Source organism: Cyrtonyx montezumae, unplaced genomic scaffold (assembly GCF_038088225.1).
Source record: "Cyrtonyx montezumae isolate F1298 unplaced genomic scaffold, pur_monq_1.0 scaffold_0, whole genome shotgun sequence".
Lineage (NCBI taxonomy): Eukaryota > Metazoa > Chordata > Aves > Galliformes > Odontophoridae > Cyrtonyx > Cyrtonyx montezumae.
This window is the reverse complement of record NW_027071824.1, coordinates 11,644,654-11,663,623: the sequence shown is the minus strand read 5'-3', so window position 1 is coordinate 11,663,623 and position 18,970 is coordinate 11,644,654. Positions and strand designations below refer to the sequence as shown.

At 35.6% G+C, this 18,970-nt stretch overlaps 1 protein-coding gene across 1 annotated transcript in view; it reads left to right on the top strand.

Annotated features, from left to right (window-relative positions):
* The first annotated feature begins 262 nt into the window (after positions 1–262).
* The window catches only part of LOC136048193 (tRNA (32-2'-O)-methyltransferase regulator THADA-like), a 129,107-nt gene continuing 110,399 nt past the window's right edge, over positions 263–18,970 (top strand). Inside the window, exons 1-7 of the mRNA XM_065735692.1 lie at positions 263–475; positions 1,671–1,828; positions 6,512–6,621; positions 13,333–13,465; positions 16,051–16,164; positions 17,258–17,380; positions 18,047–18,138. Of these exons, the coding sequence (XP_065591764.1) occupies positions 337–475; positions 1,671–1,828; positions 6,512–6,621; positions 13,333–13,465; positions 16,051–16,164; positions 17,258–17,380; positions 18,047–18,138 (869 nt within the window). The 5' untranslated portion in view covers positions 263–336. The remainder of the gene's footprint in view (positions 476–1,670; positions 1,829–6,511; positions 6,622–13,332; positions 13,466–16,050; positions 16,165–17,257; positions 17,381–18,046; positions 18,139–18,970) is intronic.

Sequence of the window (18,970 nt, the reverse complement as noted above, 5' to 3'; positions counted from 1 at the left end):
CCATCAGTTTTTATTTTGTCTTAATCTTCAGCCATTCCTTTAAGTTTTGATATGGGTTGTCTGTCTTCTGCAGTAAACAGAATAAGCATTTGCAGATTGTATTGTTGTTGTTGTCTCTGTTTCAATACAGGTGACTGTGAAGTCTGATTTTCTTTCTTCCTTGGTCTTTTGTAGTCACTGTAGTTTAAATTTTTTTTTTAATTGCTTTTCTTTTTTTTTTTTTTTACTTAATAAAAATTAGTTACCTTTCCTATGAAGAACTGGAAGTCCAAAAAAAAAAGATAAAGGAAATAAAATATTCTTATTTAATATGTAGAAGCTGCGGATCGCCTGCAGATGATTCTGAATGAGATACAGCCACAGGACACAAATGATTATTTTATGCAAGCAAAAATTTTGAAAGAACACTGCAAAATAGAGTCTGAAAAGCTGGCTGACCACAAGCCAATGGAAAATATTTGCACAGAAACGAGAGGTAAATCAAACTCTGTATTAATAATTAAATCAAGTTATTCTTTATAGAGCAGACGTTTTACGTGGGTGATCAAAGTTGGAAGTTATTTGCTCCGTATAATGTTTCACTTCTTCAGTAAATCTGTCAGAAGCTAGTTATTCATGGGCATGGCTTTAAAAACTAATTCACTATGTTTCTGGGAGATTGTGGTTAATCTCTCTTAGAGTACATGTGAAAATGAGTTGTTTTGATATTGGCTGAGATTCTGTTGCCCAAACTTTACTGGCCAGGTAATCTTTAACACCTTTTCTGTCAAGAAACGCTTTAACACGTTGCTTGTTGAAAGGTGTTAGTGTGATTTTGGTCTCCAGTGTACACAAGACTGGTGGGGAATATATTCATGCGGTAAAACTTGTTGCATGGGATTACATAAGCAGAAGCTTCTGTTTGAAGGATTCCAGTGATAAAATGTTAGATAATGTTTGTCTGTTTTAGTGAATAGCAGCTGTGCAATTTTTCTATCCCTTCACAGTTTCAAACTTCAGTACATTTATTCTATGCCAGCATATATTTACTAAATATGTGGACGTTTTAAATGTAGTAGTTTATGCAAGGTTTTTAAGTCTTAGAAACAAATAGTTGAACTTAGTTGCCTTGAGTATTTTCCTGTGTATAAAACAGTTTTTGTTTGGACCATATGTTTTGTTTCATGAAAATGTCTGTACATTACATTAAACTCACATAATGTCCACTAGATGATGCTGCTGCATTAAAATGTGTATGGTCTGGGAGGATGGGGGCATCTGAGTTTTAAAAAAAAAAAAAAAAAAAAAGGGAAAAAACCCACAAATAACATACAGTGAGTGATGGATTGATGATTGGTTTGGAAGTTCATTGGAGCCTAGCTATAAAGTTGTTGATGTTTGTGTAGTGTGATATGCAGTGGAATGCTGATGTTGACTAAAAGACCTCCACTCTTTAAAATAGTACTGAAGTTGAATACTGCTCCCATTTCCAAACAGAATTAAGTATGGTAAAAAGTTCCAAGAACTGAATGAGGGTCAACAGAACTTAATTATCTTCTGTACTACTGAGTTCTTAATTGTTTCATAGTGAATTATATTCTATAAGATCAAGCTTAATTAATTCTAAATTACAAATTCGTGCCAGCAAACTTGGACTTAGACAATTATATTTCTTGATTTTTATTTTTAAGGTAAAGAAAGTCAGATATGTGATGTCACAGCTCAAATGGTACTTGTGTGTTGCTGGAGAAGCATGAAGGAAGTATCTCTGCTGTTAGGAACACTGTGTAAACTTTTGCCTACGCAGGCTGCATCTGAACCTTCAGATGGATTGATTACTATAGAACAGGTAGGGAAATACTTTTCATTAAAAGAAAATCTTCATGCAATTTTCACAGAAGTTTACCTTTTAAATAAACCTGCATTAAACGTGAAAAAGTGTTTTTATTGTTGTGAATGTGGTTAACAATGTATTTTTTATAAAAAGGCATAACACTTAAAGTAGTATCAAGAAAGTGGTGTTGTACATAGCAGACAAACTGTAGAAATATTCATAGGTTATTTATAGGATGCATATTCTTTTCATAAAAACTACATATATTCACATGCATATATGTGAATTATATTTTAGACTTGTAGTAGAAGTGTTAAAAATCTTATAAACTGGCTTCATTTTTAAAAAGCTTTCTCTTTCATTTTGAACTGTAGATGTTAGTATTTTCACGGGGTTTATTAATTGAACTTCATAATCAAAAATTCTGAAGGAGAAATATGCTGGCTAGTCATAGCCTTGTCCTGTTTGAATTATGGATCATTTAATGTGACTCTCTTTCCTCCAATGTTTTTTATTTTAGAGATCAGAAATGTTAATATGCCATCTGGGTCTCTTGTAGAATCTCAAGTGCAGTATTTACAAGAAATCAGATTACCAGAGGCATTTATTTGGGAAATATTTTGTCTTTATTAAATTTCTGTTTTTAATTGATGGCCTTTTCATTTCCTTATGATTTTGGCAAAGCCAGTCTAAATGGAAGATTGAAATATGCAAGATGCACTCCTTTTTAAATTATTTTCTTTCCAATAGATAGTGAATGTTTTTTCATTAGATGCTGTGAGTTTCTGTCTTAAAATTAATAACAGTATCAGTTCAGGTCTAATTTCTTATGTAATCTCATGTTGTAATGCAATGGAAATATTATCTATTCTTGCATTGTCTCTAGCCTACTTGTTTTCTATCTGGTTTACAGCTGCATTGTCTTGCTGTAGAGGTATTGGGGGTGGATAAGAGCAGAAAATGTGTTTCTACTTCTGTGTTCCTTAATCTGCTCCAAGTCAAACAGGAATCGGCATTTTAGCATGGGTCAGCTCCTGCAGAAATATTTCCATTTTTGTTTAGAAGGCAGGCATTAGCAAAAACATACCTTCTTTTGATCTAGATTCCTCATTAGATTCTCTGTGCTTCTGACATCTTCCTGTAAAATAGGGTGTTCTAATCTGAAGAATGTTACTGGATAGGAAATTAGTTTGAAATTTTACTCAGGTTGGTAAGGAAATACAGTTTGGATGTATGTAAAACAAACATTTTAGGGAAAGTTTCAGCCATTTTCACTGAACTTTTTGCACGTGGCCTTACCTTACAGTACGAAAAGAATATTTAATCACAAGTTACTAGAAATGTCAGTACCAGAACTATTGTTTCAGTGTTGAGAAATAATGGAATTGGATTTTGGTATCATACGCAGATACAGCTTTCTTTTGCAGTTATCCATCTTTTTCTTTGTTCTGTAAGTGCCTAGGGATTTAAGAATACAAAGTTGTGAAAGTCGAGAGAAATCTTGAATGTTGTTGCCTTGAATCGTGGCTAAATAAATGTTGAGAGAAATCCATCGCATAACTGCCCTTCCTTGTATAGGGCCTTTTCTCCTTGTTTAGCTCAGTAACGGTGTGAAGAAGTTATACCTTACGGCGTTGATGCTACAGTTGCAATTTATTCACCCTAAATATTGAATTTGAACATTCTGTTCTGGTTTGATTTTATTTTTTCTTATTTGAGCAAGCAAATGAAATGAGTATGTCTTTCAGACCACATTAAGAAATGTCACAGAAGAACTGTACTTCTTGGTAGATAACGGTGTTAGCCATCTGACTGTGGCTTTATTTCTTCGCTATTCTTTCTAGCAGTTAAGTGTTGTTTCTTGTGATGTGTACTCATGTAGGAGAAGTGTATAGACAATCAGCACTTGTTTGTTACTTATTTTTCCTGCTAGAAGTTGGGGCAATTTCACAGTTGCACCTTCCTTATATTTTGAATTACAGATTGGGTTTTCATGGTGTTTGAATGTCACAGTGTTCGCTGACTCCTCAGGGCATCTTCATCTGCTTTCTTTAGAGATGTGTGGAAAGGAGTCACAAAATTCTGAATAGAAACTGGCAGTTATTAATGTCTAGCCCATGTTGTGGTGACTGCTTTGCCTTCAAAAGTAAGACACAAGAGATGCCTTGTATGTCTGGTGGTATCTCTCCTTTCAAATGTTTGCTGTATCTTTCATTCTTCATCTGACCCGGAAGATCTGGAGATGCCAGATCCTGCCTGGTAGGTTAACCATGGAAGCAGCTTTCCATAGAAGACCTGTTCTAGTAGCAACCAAGTTATCAGAATGATACCTAACTAAGACTCTGTTGATGTTGTCCCATGACCATCATGAGACAGTGCTCCAAGCCTGGTGTTTTAAGTTCTTCCTCAAACTCCTATTTATCTCAGATGTAAGGTTTTAAGATGATTTTGGGAGGTAAGCTTGCCATAACCGTGTGCCTAAGTGAGCAGAAACAGGCAGCAGAAAGACTTGGTGCTGTCCCAGTGCCAGGGGTTCTGCTTGTGTTAACCCTGAGAGTCAGAGAGCTTGTCTGGGTCTTGTGCTGGAACCTTCAAGTATGCAGAAGACTTTCTGTAATGACACACCTCTGTATTCTTCTGTATTTGTGCTAGTGCAAATGTGCCTCCAGTTGCTGCTTTGGAGTTTGTTCTAAGAAGGAAAAGGTTTGTTTGTTTGCATTTAAACAAAGCATAAGTCATCTTCTCCTTAGTTCTTACTGTAAAGTGCCTCACGTGGAGTTCAGTGCCAGCCATCTTCTAATATTTTGGAAAAGTTCTCTCTTGAGTATGGGATGGCTTGGCGACATCTAATCCTCAGGAAAATGAGGTACAAATGTACTAACAAAAGCACTTTCAGGATCTCTTCTACTGAATATATGTCTTGAATATAGAGAGTTCTGGTCTCAATAGCGTTTGGCCCTGTAAATTGTCAGCTCTTATGTTAGTTAAGACTAACCTCTCCTGATAGTTAGCCAACATTATCTAACATATTTAAGGTATTTGCTTTCCCCTGCATATTTGAGTATTTTACCTTGGAGTTTACTTTACTGTGTAAATAAAGTAGGTGAGGACGCTTACAGTTGCTGTGAGTCTTCATGATGATATAGAGAAGAACAGTTCCCTGATTTATTCTCCATTCTGACATTTGAAGAGCTGGTTTTGTGATGCAAGGAAGCTGAATGCTATTCAGTCCTGGAGGAGTAGGAATGCCGTGCTCATGGATCCTTGAAGTTTGGAGTACATAGTTAGCATGGATCCTGAGGCAAGTTCCTCTGTCAGTTTTTGAAAAAAAGAGTCATGGCAGTTCTTTTTCTTCAAACTCTAGTGTGCGAATGAAAGTGAGTATACCAGAGTTCAGTTAGATATGATCTGGTCACTGTAGCTGTTGCAAAACTCAGAAATGTAAGTTGAAAGTTATGTCACCAAAAAATAAAATAAAAATCTCGTACTATATACCAAAAATAATTAAGGGTGGTGGAGGTGGAGCAGGAAAGTGATTTCATTTGCATGTGTATGGTTTTCTTGGTTTAGTTTTGTTTATACAGCTGGAGAGTTGGTCCGTCTGTGGGTCAGTTGCTTCTGAAAAAAAGGCTTATTCCTAATCTGAGGCTAGGGAGCTGAAACCCTGTAGATATTTCCAATTACTGTTTATCTTAGGCTGGATTTAGATGCAGGAAGTATCGTACTTGCATTGTTTGGATAAAATGAATTAATGGTTGGAAAACTGCAGCTACACATGGCTTTAACTCCTCTGACATCTTAATTACTTGTCAGACTATTAAAGTATTTTAGCTTATAGCTAATAGAATAGAATTTTACAAGAAACTTGAAATTATTTCTTGTTTGGTTTTGCATAAAACTTTTGAAGAGCTGATTTCTGAAAAGCTCACAAAATATTCCTGAAGAAAATTTTGCATAGTAAAATGAAATATATTATTGTTTTAAACATGTGATACTGGAAATTTGAATTAAAACTTGAAAGTTAATTATTCTGGAATAAGGAAGAGTCTTATTTTGTGTAGAATGAGATTGTGTGGCACTATAAGCTTCCAAACAAACAGCATTAGAAGCTTGGTTGTCTTGACAGGGCTGTAGAAGGTAATTATCGGTGGAAGTTCACTTGTAGCATTTCATTTTTTCAGGTTTTCAAATATAGCTCTCATTGCTCAATATGTACAGTGTCTTTTTTTGTTTTAAAATCGTTTCTAGTAGTCACAGACATTCGTGCAGAATTGAGGCACCTTCAGAGTAGCTCGCTAAGATAGATTTGTTTTCCTTTGGTAACAATTTTTTAGGAATTTGAATTTCTCATAATTTTTTGTAGATATTTCTTTCTGCTGTTATGATGTAGTAGCTATTTTCTTTGGGATTTTAGGCTAAGAATGATGGCCAGCAAAGACGCTAGATTTGTATCCTCTGAAAATCAGAGTTGTCCTTTCCTGAATTTTATGTTCTTTGTTTTATTGGTTGTCTTCTAAGGACATGACATCATTAAGAATTGAATGTAGTATTTGCTATTCTTTAAGAGACTTTTATGTTTGCCAGTGGTCTGTTGGACCAGAGGAAGAACTTCTGCCCTTAACTGCAGTAACTTGCATTTGTAAATGAACTGTCTAAATTCCAAGTAACTTTATTGTTTGGTTTTTTTTTTTTCCTAAGGTCAAAAATATTGGAGACTACTTCAAACATCATCTGATGCAGTCAAGGCACAGGGGTGCATTTGAATTGGCATATGCTGGCTTTGTGCAACTTACAGAAACACTTTCAAGGTAAAATATTTGCAACTTACTAGGTTATTGATATAATAGTTTTACCAGATTGCATCATCAGCTCTGAAGCTGACTGTTCAAGAAGGTCATTGGTATCACGTGGATTTTGTTTGAGTTTGGTATAGGTATGATTATGACTTCAGTTACATGGCACCATTGGACAACATTAGTTATGGTTAGGAATAGTGCTTCAGTGTTGGAAGAAGATACAGACATTTTGTGCTTTTTGCTTTTTAAACTAACACTGGAGTGTTAGTTTACAGAATGACTCTGAAAAGCTCCTGAGGAAAGTAGGAGTGTAGAATTCCTTCCCCCAGCTCCTCCTTCCCAAGCCCTTAAAGAAAATGAATGCCAGACATTTTGTTTTCAGCCAAGATGCTTTCCTGGAAACTTTTATTACTTGTCATTGGATGAGTTGTGTATTCTGACATTTGGAAGACTATCTGGCAGTGCATCACAAGATGTGACATGCAATCTTTTATTTTTTTTAGTTGCCCTTGTAACTTTATACTTTCCTAGAAGAACAAAATGAGCAGAACTGACATGAGATTTAGGCAAGAGTGCTGGGACTTCCATTACATTATACACATCCGAATAGAAGGAAAATAGGTAAAAGTGTTACTAACATTTCTTTGTGATATATAATATTTATATCAGTTTTTAAAGGAGGCAAATCAAAATTTCTAATGACTCTCTGTGGGTTTGTTTGTTTTTTAATGTAGTTTTTGAAAATACTGATTACAATTCACAATTTGAAGTACATGTATTTTAACATTAAAGCCAGATGAAGTATCTGGTGTTCCCCTTTTGCATCAGGTCACCCAGTTAGAGCCAAGCTCCATTTGTTTAGTTTGTTTTCTTTGAAGCTGGGGAAGAAAGAGAACACAGTAGCAAAGTGTGTGTGTGTTGTTTTTGCTTTTCTTGTTATTTTATTGTACTCTTCCACAGACTTATTTTTAATTTTGTTTTTGACACCCACTGGAAAAGCTGCCTGTCCAGCTTCACTCTGTGTGTAAGACAGTTTCCCAAACAGAAATGAGCATTTGGACTCTGGTATGGATGTGTTGGTGGAGTGGTTGCTTAGCTAGTAGTGCTGTTACAGAAAAAGAAGTATTTGATATGATTGCCCACTGGCACCCTTGTTTGCCATTTCCTCTTAATTTTGCCTCAGGTTTAGGTATTTCCATTGTCAATGCTGTGAGTATTGAGAGAGCAGCTCCTGCAGTGAGTGAGAAAAAATTTCCCAAAATAGTGACAGGAAATATCAGTTGAGCTATTCATTCCCATTTATCTAGTCAGTATTTTATGTAAATGACTGTATTGTCACATCAATTAGTGAATCATTTTGAATAGCGTACAGAAGAGACACTTTATCATTTTCATTTTCCAAGTCCATAAGAAAGTGTTGTTCTGATGTTTGATGTGTATTCCTGGCTGCTGTTTGAAGATACAATAGCATACTGTTTGCTATTTCATTCAGCCTGAATCTGACGCTGATTTGGGGGTGGGAAGCAATCCCCCCTCCCCCAAGCAGCAAAGTGACTTTCTTCTTTTCAGTGTTTCTCTGTCTTCAGACACAATTTAGGACTTCTGAATCGTTAGCTAAGCTTTGTGAAACTTCTTTTTTTTCTTGAGGAAGAGTTAATTTCAGGTAAGAAAATAGTAGCAATAAACTGCTTTTCTCTTAAGATACACAGTGACAAACTAAAATGCGTTCTGTCAGTAACTGGGATTTTCATGCCAGGGAGCATTTTTTTGAATGTTTATTAAATGAACATAGCATTCCAAATGAAGTAGGCTGTTAATAGTGTGGAATGCATAGACACAACTGCTGAATATTGAAAGATGTTATCAATTGATGTGTTGGATGTGAATATAAATGTGTTATTTTAAAAATTACTTGCTTATGATCTACTTCTGTTTCAAAGGATTTATTCTTTCAGTTGTATTGGAGAGGGTGGACATCAGAGTCATACCAAAAAATCCACCAAAAATCAATCAAACAGAAAGCTTAAGAGAACTCTACTTTTCTGTCAGTTTATTAAAGCAGCATGCATATATCATAAAAACAAACAAACAAACAAAAAACCCTTCCGATTTAAGTAATGCTCTTCTTCCAAATTAACAGTTTTTCGAAACAGTTTTTTGAATGTGTGTGCTACTTAGGATTATAAAAGTTATAATCATTAATTTCAAATACAGTACGTATTCCTTTGGAAAAACGGAGCTTGCAAGAAGGAGACAGCAGCTCTTTGGAAATGTATTTATTTTAATGGAATAGATACATGGTAGGAAGTACTCAAAGCTAATATTAGTGTTTAATATAAAGAAGATGACTGATTTTGGAATAGCTAGTAATTCCTAGTTTGGTACTCCTGGGACAAGGGGATTTAGGTTGAAGCCTCTTCTCTGAAATGAGTGATTTGAGTCCTGCAGTGAATGCAGTCATGTTGTAGGTCTGTTGAGTGTCCTGGAGTCTTTTCATTTATCTTTTTGGAGCCATGAGACTCCATTCTGCAATTAGATAGGAACTGGATTACCTCTCTACATAGCTGACAATCTTGAAGTGTAGGTACCAGAGTTTGTTGCATCCACAAATACTGGAGGAGGAAACCTTTTTCCAGGGCAGGTTGTAGTCATATGCAGCGTTTTTGTAAACACGATGCTTTGTGTAATGGAGTTGAAGACTTACAGAAACCTCCTTGATACTCTGTAATTATTCTTTCACTAAGACCCAGTGAAAAATGTAGCACAAATACTGGTAAATCTCTCTCCTGCTTTTGTAAAGATTTCAAGGAAATCTCAAAACTGTAGTGCTGCACAGATATGGATGTAATGCTTTGCTTCTATGAAGTTACAAAATGCAAGAGGAAGTTGTGGGCAGACAGATGTCATACAGTGCAATGTGTTTATTGAGGAATGGTGTGTTTTGATAATTTTTAGAGAAATGGAGCTTAAACTGAATTCAGTGATCGATTTTTTTTAATCTTATGCAACAAGTGAAGAGTGTTAAATATAGTGTTGCAGTAGACAATACAGAAGGAGAATCTTGCTTTGATTTTACAAATGTTTAATCCAGTATCAGTAGAAATTTTTGTCTACATCTAGTCATTTGCTGATCAGGTCCTGTTGGTACCTGAAGTAGATTCCAAATTCTCTGCTTTAAGCTCAGCTACTGACTTATTTTGTTGCTATGAAGTGACTGTAACACATATGTTCCCAGCTGCCTCCAGGCTACTGAGAAGACTTCTTGAAAGTAATTCATGGACCTTCTAGTGAGATGAAGTAGAATTATTGCTTACTTCTAAGCAAAAGTGTAAATACAGATGTGAAGGAAACAGTCTAAAATGAAGGACTGTTGTTCAAAAACCCAAGGATTTTTGTCTACTGAGGGGAATAAACCTTTTCTGATGTGATGCCTGTAGGGCCATGAAGTACAGTATGTAAAAATGCAATATATAATATCAAGAGCACTGCTCAGTTCAAAGATGTTTGAATGTTTGACTGTGATTGTGATTTTTTCCCATTTCTTTTAACTTGTTCTTGGTGGCAGAGAGAGATTATAGTATTGATACTGTATCTCTGACATTTTTGAGGTCACCCAAATTTCTGTTAGTGGTATTAGTGCTAGAGAAACCTCCAGACAGCAGCTTTAGCAGAGCAGCTGTATCACTTGGAAAATTATATTTCATTTAGAGCAGGTGCTACGAAAAGGAGATGCAAGTGGAAGGACTTCATTGTTTTAGAGGAGCTGTTCTTAAAAGCAGACTTTCTCTAGGGTAGTTTACACAGTTGTGTTTCTCAAGCTTAGGTTCTTGTCTCTTTATTTGCCTGAGAAGGGTATTATGGAGACTGGCTTTTTTTGTTACATATGTGGAAAAAGAATACAGCTCTATTAAGAGAGAAAATGGTGAAAGAAAACTCCCTTTTCCCTTGACATGGATAGTTTACAGTGATTGGAAACCCTGAATTCTGGATATACCCTTGTAGAAAATGCTGGTCCTTATGTGAAGTTTATGCCAAAAACCACCAGCATCCAGGAAAGCCAAATCCAAGATTGACCCTTTGTTCTTAACACACCATTAATTTTGGATAGGAGAAAATGGAGAGAGGGGTTTAGCTTTAACTTTGAATTGCCAGGCTTTTTGTCCTCATTGAAACTGACCGCAGAAACTGTTCTGGGCATGTATGAAATTGTTATAAGCGGAAGAAAGACAGACTGAATTTTGTGGAAAAATACTTCACTGCACTACATCTTAAGTAATTTACATATCAAGTTACAGTGTAATATTTTAATTAGCAATATCATTTGCTTGATCTGGTCAAAAGAAATAAATTAATTGTTCTTGAAAGTGACATTTGAGCTTGTGACTACCATTTTTATATTGTAAAGCTTCGTTATTCTTAAAATTTCAGGCCACCTGCTTCTTGAGTCAATATTCTTCTTGCCAGACCATAAGGAGACATAGCTGCCAAATTCAAGGGAGTAGTCTCCTCCATTGCTAAGTCAATAGTCTCTAATGTTTTTACCTTTAAAACAGTAACACTTTCACATTAAAATAAAATATATACTTTTTTTTTAAATTGGGCTTTTGTGGGTTACTGAACAAGGTAGGATTACTTGTGGTGAGATCAAAGCGATACAGTTTAAGGGAGTCTGAAGTTTATTGAGTTTCAGCGTGTTTTTTCCCCTTTATGCTAGAACTGAAAGGGGAAAAGCCCGTCAGTTTACTTAACTATAAAATAATTGGTATGCTACATGGCGACTTTTAAGTATTTCCACTATGCTTTATTCTGTGTTCTTCTGCAGCACAGCAAGTGTGAATATGTATCATGGGGTGTTTGTTTTAATACTGAGATAACATACTGAAAAGATATTAGCACCATTCTTTGCATGACTAAACTAACATTCAAATTCTGCTGAACTAGAGAGGTAGGACATCTGCAGTAACTGGAAGCAGTAGGTTTTGTGGGAAGTATTGTCTTGAATGAAGAGAGCTGTGAAGTACTGTCTAGTTGCAGAGACTCACGGAGAAGATCACTTGAAGTTTTGTTTGGTCTCAACCTGGGAATTGCATCCATTTGTGTATCCAAAAACTGGGGAAAGTTGATGAGCTTAAATAGCCAGGAGAAGCTAATTGTAAGCAGTGAAGTAAAAGAAAAGAAAAAGGATTATTAGTTGGATGGGTGAGGGCATATTTTGATTGTTTCCATCACAGGCTAGGGGTAGCAAGGAATCTTTTTATGCTTTTCTACTGAGTGACATAACCTATATCAAGCCATATTTCTTTTGCTTACAGGACTAATAATTCACATGCTGGCAGATGTTGTAAAGAGATGCTGTTGTTAGAGAATAGAGAGATGCCTGTCAACAGTGTAAGAAACGTGCTGGAAATCTTAAGGAAATTACCAAAGAGCAAAAATTCTGCTATGGCTTCTGCTGAGCTATCAGGCACTGAATGTGGCCTGTTTTCAGCATTATTAATTTTGTGATTATTTTGTAAAAGAAGGAAAGGAAGGTTTCAGTACAGCTGAAATCATCATTTACTGTCCTGTGTTAAGTTCATAGCCTACCCAGATTTTTGCATTGAGGGAAGAAAAGTAGTAAGATGCAGGTAAAGAAGGAGGTAGAAGAGTGGAACATGTAGATCTCGCATTAGATTTTGTTTTTTATATTAGTATCTGCTGCATTCTGAGCTTTACTTTCCATTTTTATCACAGCCACAGAGATAGAAAACTTGATTGTGACCTTACTGTAAGTTAGTGCTTTTTGATCATGAATTTAATTACTGCTTATATTTTTAGGCAAGTCCTACTTGGTTGAGAAAATTGAAGTTGTATTGCCGTCAGTGATTAATTCTTATTGTCTGTTCTGAATCATGTGGCAAAGTAGTGTGATAAATTAATGGGACGTTGTTATTAAGAAATTATGTAACTACGAATGATCCTTTCAGAACATTGATGTAAGATTAGTGAACTCATCTTCCATGCTGAATGTATTAAATGTATTAAATTGGGCAGAACCAGAAACTGAGATAGGCTTGAGTTTTCCTTGTCCTTGGAAGTCCTTTGCTTTCAGGCAATGTGCAGTTTTGTAACTGCAGAAGAGAAGTATTTCATGACATGAGAGTAATTTAGGTGCTTTACAAAAAGTTTGTCTGACTTTGTATTTTAAACAGAACAGTATGTCTTGTTTTCTATTCCTTTTACTACTTGGAAGGTTGCAAGGGTATTTGCGTAATACATACTTACTGTGAGGGGATTCAGTGTTATTTCTGTGGTTATAATTGTTTATACTAATTAGTGTAAGGGTCACACACGTGACAATAAAGGTACTAAATGTTGAAGTTTCTCTTCCTGCATTCTGTCTGTTGTATATGTGTTGTTTTCTTCTCTGGAATAAGATTATAGGTATTGGCAGAAGAGAGAAGGTGAAGTGCTGAATGACTGAGTCCTTGAAATATCTGACTGAGTTCACTGAAATATTTTTTCCTAGTGTCACTTAACAAGAAAGGTTAATATAATTTGTACTAGCATTAGAAAAATGTAGAATTCTGTGTTACTTTTGTCTTATTTCTTAAAAATTCTCAATGTGTGTTTGAAAATATTCAGATATGATAGGAACTATGCCTTAAGGTCTCTAATTACATTCTTTTACTCCGTTCTTGTTTCTTCTTTGTTTGCTTTACCTGTTTTATATGTTTCATGTAGATGCAACAGTGATAGTCTGCGCAAGATGCCAGAGCAGTGGCTAAGCTGTGTTTTAGAAGAAATCAAATCTTGTGATCCTTCATCTACATTATGTGCAACCAGGCGTAGTGCAGGAATTCCATTCTACATACAGGTATCAAGTAATATTGTTACACCTGCTTTTATTTATTTTAAAGGTTCTTTCCAGTGGATGCTTTTTTTTTATTAGTATGTTGTTGTTTCTGCAGGCTTTGGTAGACTTCACACAGCCAAGAAGCCAAATGTGATTAAAACATGTTTGATGCCATGTTGTAGCTTTGCAATTCTTTTTACTTGTGAGACAGCACAGATTTTTGGCTTGATGTTGATCCAGGTAGCTTTTCCAAAGAGTGTGTTGTAGGTTCAGTGAAACCACTGTAATAATCCCTGTTAATTCATAAGTTAATTCACAGGTCAAGTAAAGCTTTGTTGCCACACAGATTTGTCCTTCTTTCATATGCAGTGGGAGGGTGATAAAATATGAATATACATTCACAGAATTGTAAAATGGTGGCCTTGAAAGTAGTATAGGAGACTAGGAAAGTCCTCTCTGCTGCGGTGAAGTAATGTCGGCACTGGTTGGTGTGATGCTGAAGTCTCAACACTTAACTGTTTCAATTCCCTTATCTCCTTAAGGCATGTGATTGTTTTCCTCTAAATAAACCTTCCTGATTTTACTTTTCAGACAGTTTTCTAAGATACAGGTCCAAGATAACTATGTGATTTGTAACGTGCTCCGTTTGCTAGAGCATGGTCTCAGGCTTCTTCCAAGAATGTGAGGAACTGCTGGGAGCAAGCTGTCACTGCCAGAGTAATCCATCTTGCTTGTTTTCCACTCTGAGTTCACCCTGAGAAAGTTGAGGCAGCCTGCTTCTGTCTGACCTCTCTTCTGTCAGTCACAGCCTACTCCTGGCTTTATGTGCACATGTTGCATAGATGGGATCTGAAGTAGGGCATTAGATTTAGAGGTGTGTTGCCTTTAAAGTTCAGCAGTGAAAGTTCTTTCCCTTTAATATCTTTTAAGTTGTCTTTAAGTTGTCTGGTGACTTCATGTTAGCCTCTTTCCTCATTTCACACCATGGAGTTTTAATCCAGCGGTCTGTAGCAAGCTGAGGGTGTATGTGAAAGAAAAATGTTTGAATCAGTTTTTCATGCAAAAAGTAACACTGTGTGTAATGTAAGGGCTGCGTGGATACAACAGTATCCCATTGCAGAAAACATTTGCCTAGTCTGCAGTTGGCCTACATTGCAGAGCCCATATGGCAAAGCTTATACTGCGCTGTAGTTATTTGGATAAACAGATCAGAGGCTTCTATTCTGACAGCTCTGGAAAAGTACAAACTTTAATCTTGTCAATTAATGAGAAGGTTTGAAATTAACGTTAGGATTAGTCTGAAATAATCTATTTCTGAACAAAAATTTTATTGTAAAGAAAGCTGGTGGTCTTCTTTGGCAGTAGTTCTGAATGTTCCTGTAGTACTCAGTGAAAGGAATTAAGCCTTAAATAAATTGTTGCATTTAGGTAATAAAAGTATAAATAGTAATGCATATTCTGACAGTACTGTAATAAGGTTATTTTATTAATGCATAAAATCAAGACTCACTGTGTTCTCTTTGCCATCTGCTTCCTCTGACATTTATGCTTGTTTTAGTAGAACACATCTGTTTTAATATTATGTGATTTTTAAGGTTATGAACATTTTAAATGACCACTTTAAAACAGAAATATGACTACCTAATAGCACAGAGGTGCAGCTCCAATTAAGGGATGAGGAAAATGCTAGTTACAGCTTAGCCTCAGTGTCCTCAGGTTATGGAATCTTGGTCTTCAGTTCATTGTTGTCTTTTTTATATTTTACAAGTACTATGTTTTTCTTGCCTCTCTGTTTCTACAATTATTAAGGGTACTGATAAAATGGCAGTGACTACTGAGTATATGCCTCACCTCTGTACTTCATTTGACTTGAAGTTTTTCCATTTGGTTGTTCTTATACAATGTAATGGACTGTTAAATATCTTGTTTGAGTTGACACTGAACAGACTGTGGTCCTCAAAATACAAATGCATAGTCATTCTTACTAGAAATAAAGGATTTATGGTTATCCATTTGTGCTAGGTCAGACAGTTTCAATGGAAGCTGCTAGGACAGAGAGAAAGACTGTTTTAATTCCTGAACTGGAGGACTAGATTAGAGTATGTTCTTCTCTGCTGGATGTGTTGACACCCATTAAACTGCTGCTGTTTGGAGGTGGTGTTGTCTACTTTCTCCTTCTTAAAATGGGCTGCTTAACTTATCCCTTGGTCAGGCCATTTCACCATAATTATATATGTTATCAAACTGTAGAATTGTTCATAATAGTAAATGTAAGCATGTATAATATGGCAGATACTTTTGCCATAAAAGATACTCTGAGTCTTTGTGTGTTTAAAAACTGACATTTTTATCTGTTACGTACAAAGAAACTTTTACAGTCAGAGGTGTACTGCAGAAGTGGTTTTCTTACTGAAACACTGACTGCTAAGGAGGCTATGAACTAAATAAGAGAGTTAAAATGGAAAATGGCTTTTCCAAATAGTTTTAGTGCTTCTGTATGGTCAGAAGTTAGGCTGTGATGTGGTGAATATAAAACCTGAAGCAGAGCTAGCAGTAAACAAAAATGGCTAGAAATACCAGACTTTTTTTGTTTAACTTTTCTGCAGGCTTTATTAGCTTCAGAACCAAAGAAGGGCAAAACGGATTTGCTGAAAATGACAATCAAAGAATTGATGTCCTTGGCAGCACCTTTGAGTGAACCTCCAAGTGTGATTCCGCAGGTAAAATGCAGGATCTCATCAGAAGGCAAATGTCAAACCCTGTTTGCATTACTTGAAACAGTTAAGGAAATGGTGTGTTCTTTTAATAACAGGTATTAGTGTGTGTGGCTAGGTTTTAAAACCTTTTGATGTACAGATGTTATGGAGTCTCTGGAATTGACAATTGCATGAGATACTTTAAAGCAAATTGTACATAACTTTGATTTTTTTCTAGTACAGTTATACTGATATTCATTTTGAATTTATATTTACTGCCTATGGTATCTATTTGAACAAGCAGATGAGTAAACTTTCACTAGGAAATAAGCAAGCTTTTTTTTTTCTTTTTACATTTAGAATAAATAAATGAGATGCATAGACTGTATTGTATGTAGTAAAATACTGTATGAAAAGTGATTTTAAGCAGAATTAGTGACTTAACTGAAACTTAAATATGTGCGTTTGGAATACATTAAATTTGTAAAGCCAAGATCTTTATCTTCAAAGGCTGTTATCAAATACTTAGATGTATTATCAACAAACTATGGTTTGCACTTTTAAAATGCAAAGATTAACAGTGTTCTAATGCTCCTGCCAGATCTACTGGCATAAATTTATGTAGCTTTGTCAAAGTCTGTGAAGTTACGCAGATTACCACCTTTTCCAAAGTAGAGAAATATCACAAAATGCTCCATATGGTGAAGCAAGCCTGGCTGTCAGTTTTAGCTTAATACTGTCTTCCTGTGAGTTGTAGTTTATTTTTTCTCACAGTATCTACTGAATGTCAAGAATATTGGAAAAGATGATTCTAATCTTTGAAAGTTATTTTTTCAACCATGATAAGCTAAGGAAAAAGGAGTGCTGGCCTTTTCTCATAATGCCTTGACAAATGTATTTTTGAACTTCAAATGTTTTTATCAGTGTTTCCTTCTATAGCATTTTAACCTATTAGTTCAACAGAGCATTCTTATATTTAGCGTGGAAATGAATTGCTGTAAATCTACACATGGGTTATTTTTTCTGTTTGCTATGTTCATTGGGGTAGTTAACATACATTTGATTTAAGATGTTTATTGTTTTCTTTATATCGTTTTACTTTATTTTATCTCTACAGGTTCATGCTTTAAATATCCTACGTGCACTGTTCAGAGACACACGTTTAGGTGAAAATGTCATGCCTTATGTTGCAGATGGAATACAAGCAGCAATTCTAGGTTTTATGTCACCTATCTGGGCAGTAAGTTAGCTCTTAATTTTGCTTCTCAAATGTAACAATGTACACAGCGGTGGTTTTTCATAAAGTTTTGGTGGTGTTTGTAAATGACAGTGCCACAATTGATAGAATGCTACAAGATAAATTATTTTAAGGTTTGTTAAATGATACTGTAGTTCTGCAAAGAAGACATAGTTCTGCTCTGTTTTGGGTTTCAGTTTAGTTTTTACTTCAATATGAAGTGCTGATATTCACAAAAAGTACAGACAAAGATTATCTTAGACATAAGAGTATACCTAGTAGTTAAATTTTGAGTCAGTATGTTTGGCTAGTAAGAAGTATATTTTCATTCATTCTTGCTGTTCCTTTGCTTTTCAATGAGAGATTCTCATATAGCAGATCATCTTGTGGTCTGTCATGAATAAAAGGGAAAAGAGCATAGAAATCTGGATGCAGCCTCTGTGTTAAAGATACACATGTCCAAAATCTGATTACCTGGTAGTGCCATCTTGATAAAGAGGAAAGTTGTTAAGAAACAGTTCTTCCTATTTGTTGGTCTCTGAACAGTAGGTATGCAGTGTCCTTCACTCAGCTGTTTGTTTTTTTTTTCAACTGTACATCAGTGGTTGTATTAAAAGTCTAGTACAATTCAAAGGGATTTTTTTAAATGTTATGTTCTTTTTGTCTTAGGTAAGAAATTCATCTACACTTCTTTTTAGTGCTCTAATTACAAGAATTTTTGGAGTTAAAAGAGGGAAAGATGAAAATTCAAAAAAAAATAGGTAAGCTTCACTTGGTACCAATATTAAGTTTGCAGAACATGACTTTTGCCAAAAACAATTCAAAAATGTTGCTTGCTTTGTGGATATTTTTTGCATCATGATGTTAAAAAAACATCAAGGTTTGCTTAAACTGTACTGCCAAGAAATAAGCTCTAAGGCCAAAAATATCTGCTGTTGAGTGGTGAGAGTTAATTTGCACTCACATGTGATTTTTCTAGAAGGGAATGTTGTTCAGGTATGAGTATCTGAGGCTCTTCCAAGTATCCACTGTCTTGAGGTCAAAAGTAGGGCCTGTGGTTCTTGACAGCAGAAAGAGGGATGAAGGGAATGATGGTCACTTGTGCCTTATCTCTAAAGCAGGTCTGGAGTTGATCTTGCCAGTACTAATCTGAGATTTTTATCTTTAGTCACTTTATTGTAGAACACACTGTCCCTCCTTCATGTCTCTTTGCTCATAAGATCCAAAAATGAGAACTTGCAAAGCTGCTTTTGTTCCGTGTTCCATTCTATTCTTCTCCTCTGTACCTGACCTCCAGACCCTCCACTGTGACTTAGGTAAACCCAGTTCTCCTCTAACTGTAAAACTCCCCAGTTGTGTGCATTTCCATTTTTCTTAGCTCCTGTTAATCCACCAGCAGAAAATAGTGGGCATTTTCCCATTCCCATGTTTTCTTAGGCCTTTAGCATCTCTCTTTAGCTTCTGCCACAGATGAAGCATGTCCATACTCTGTAGCTAAGGCTCCTGCTCTAGGAGGAATGCAGAAATAACCACAGACAACTTACTAAAAAATACTCCTGGATAAGTATGTGAGGCCACAGAGTGGTCATGGTA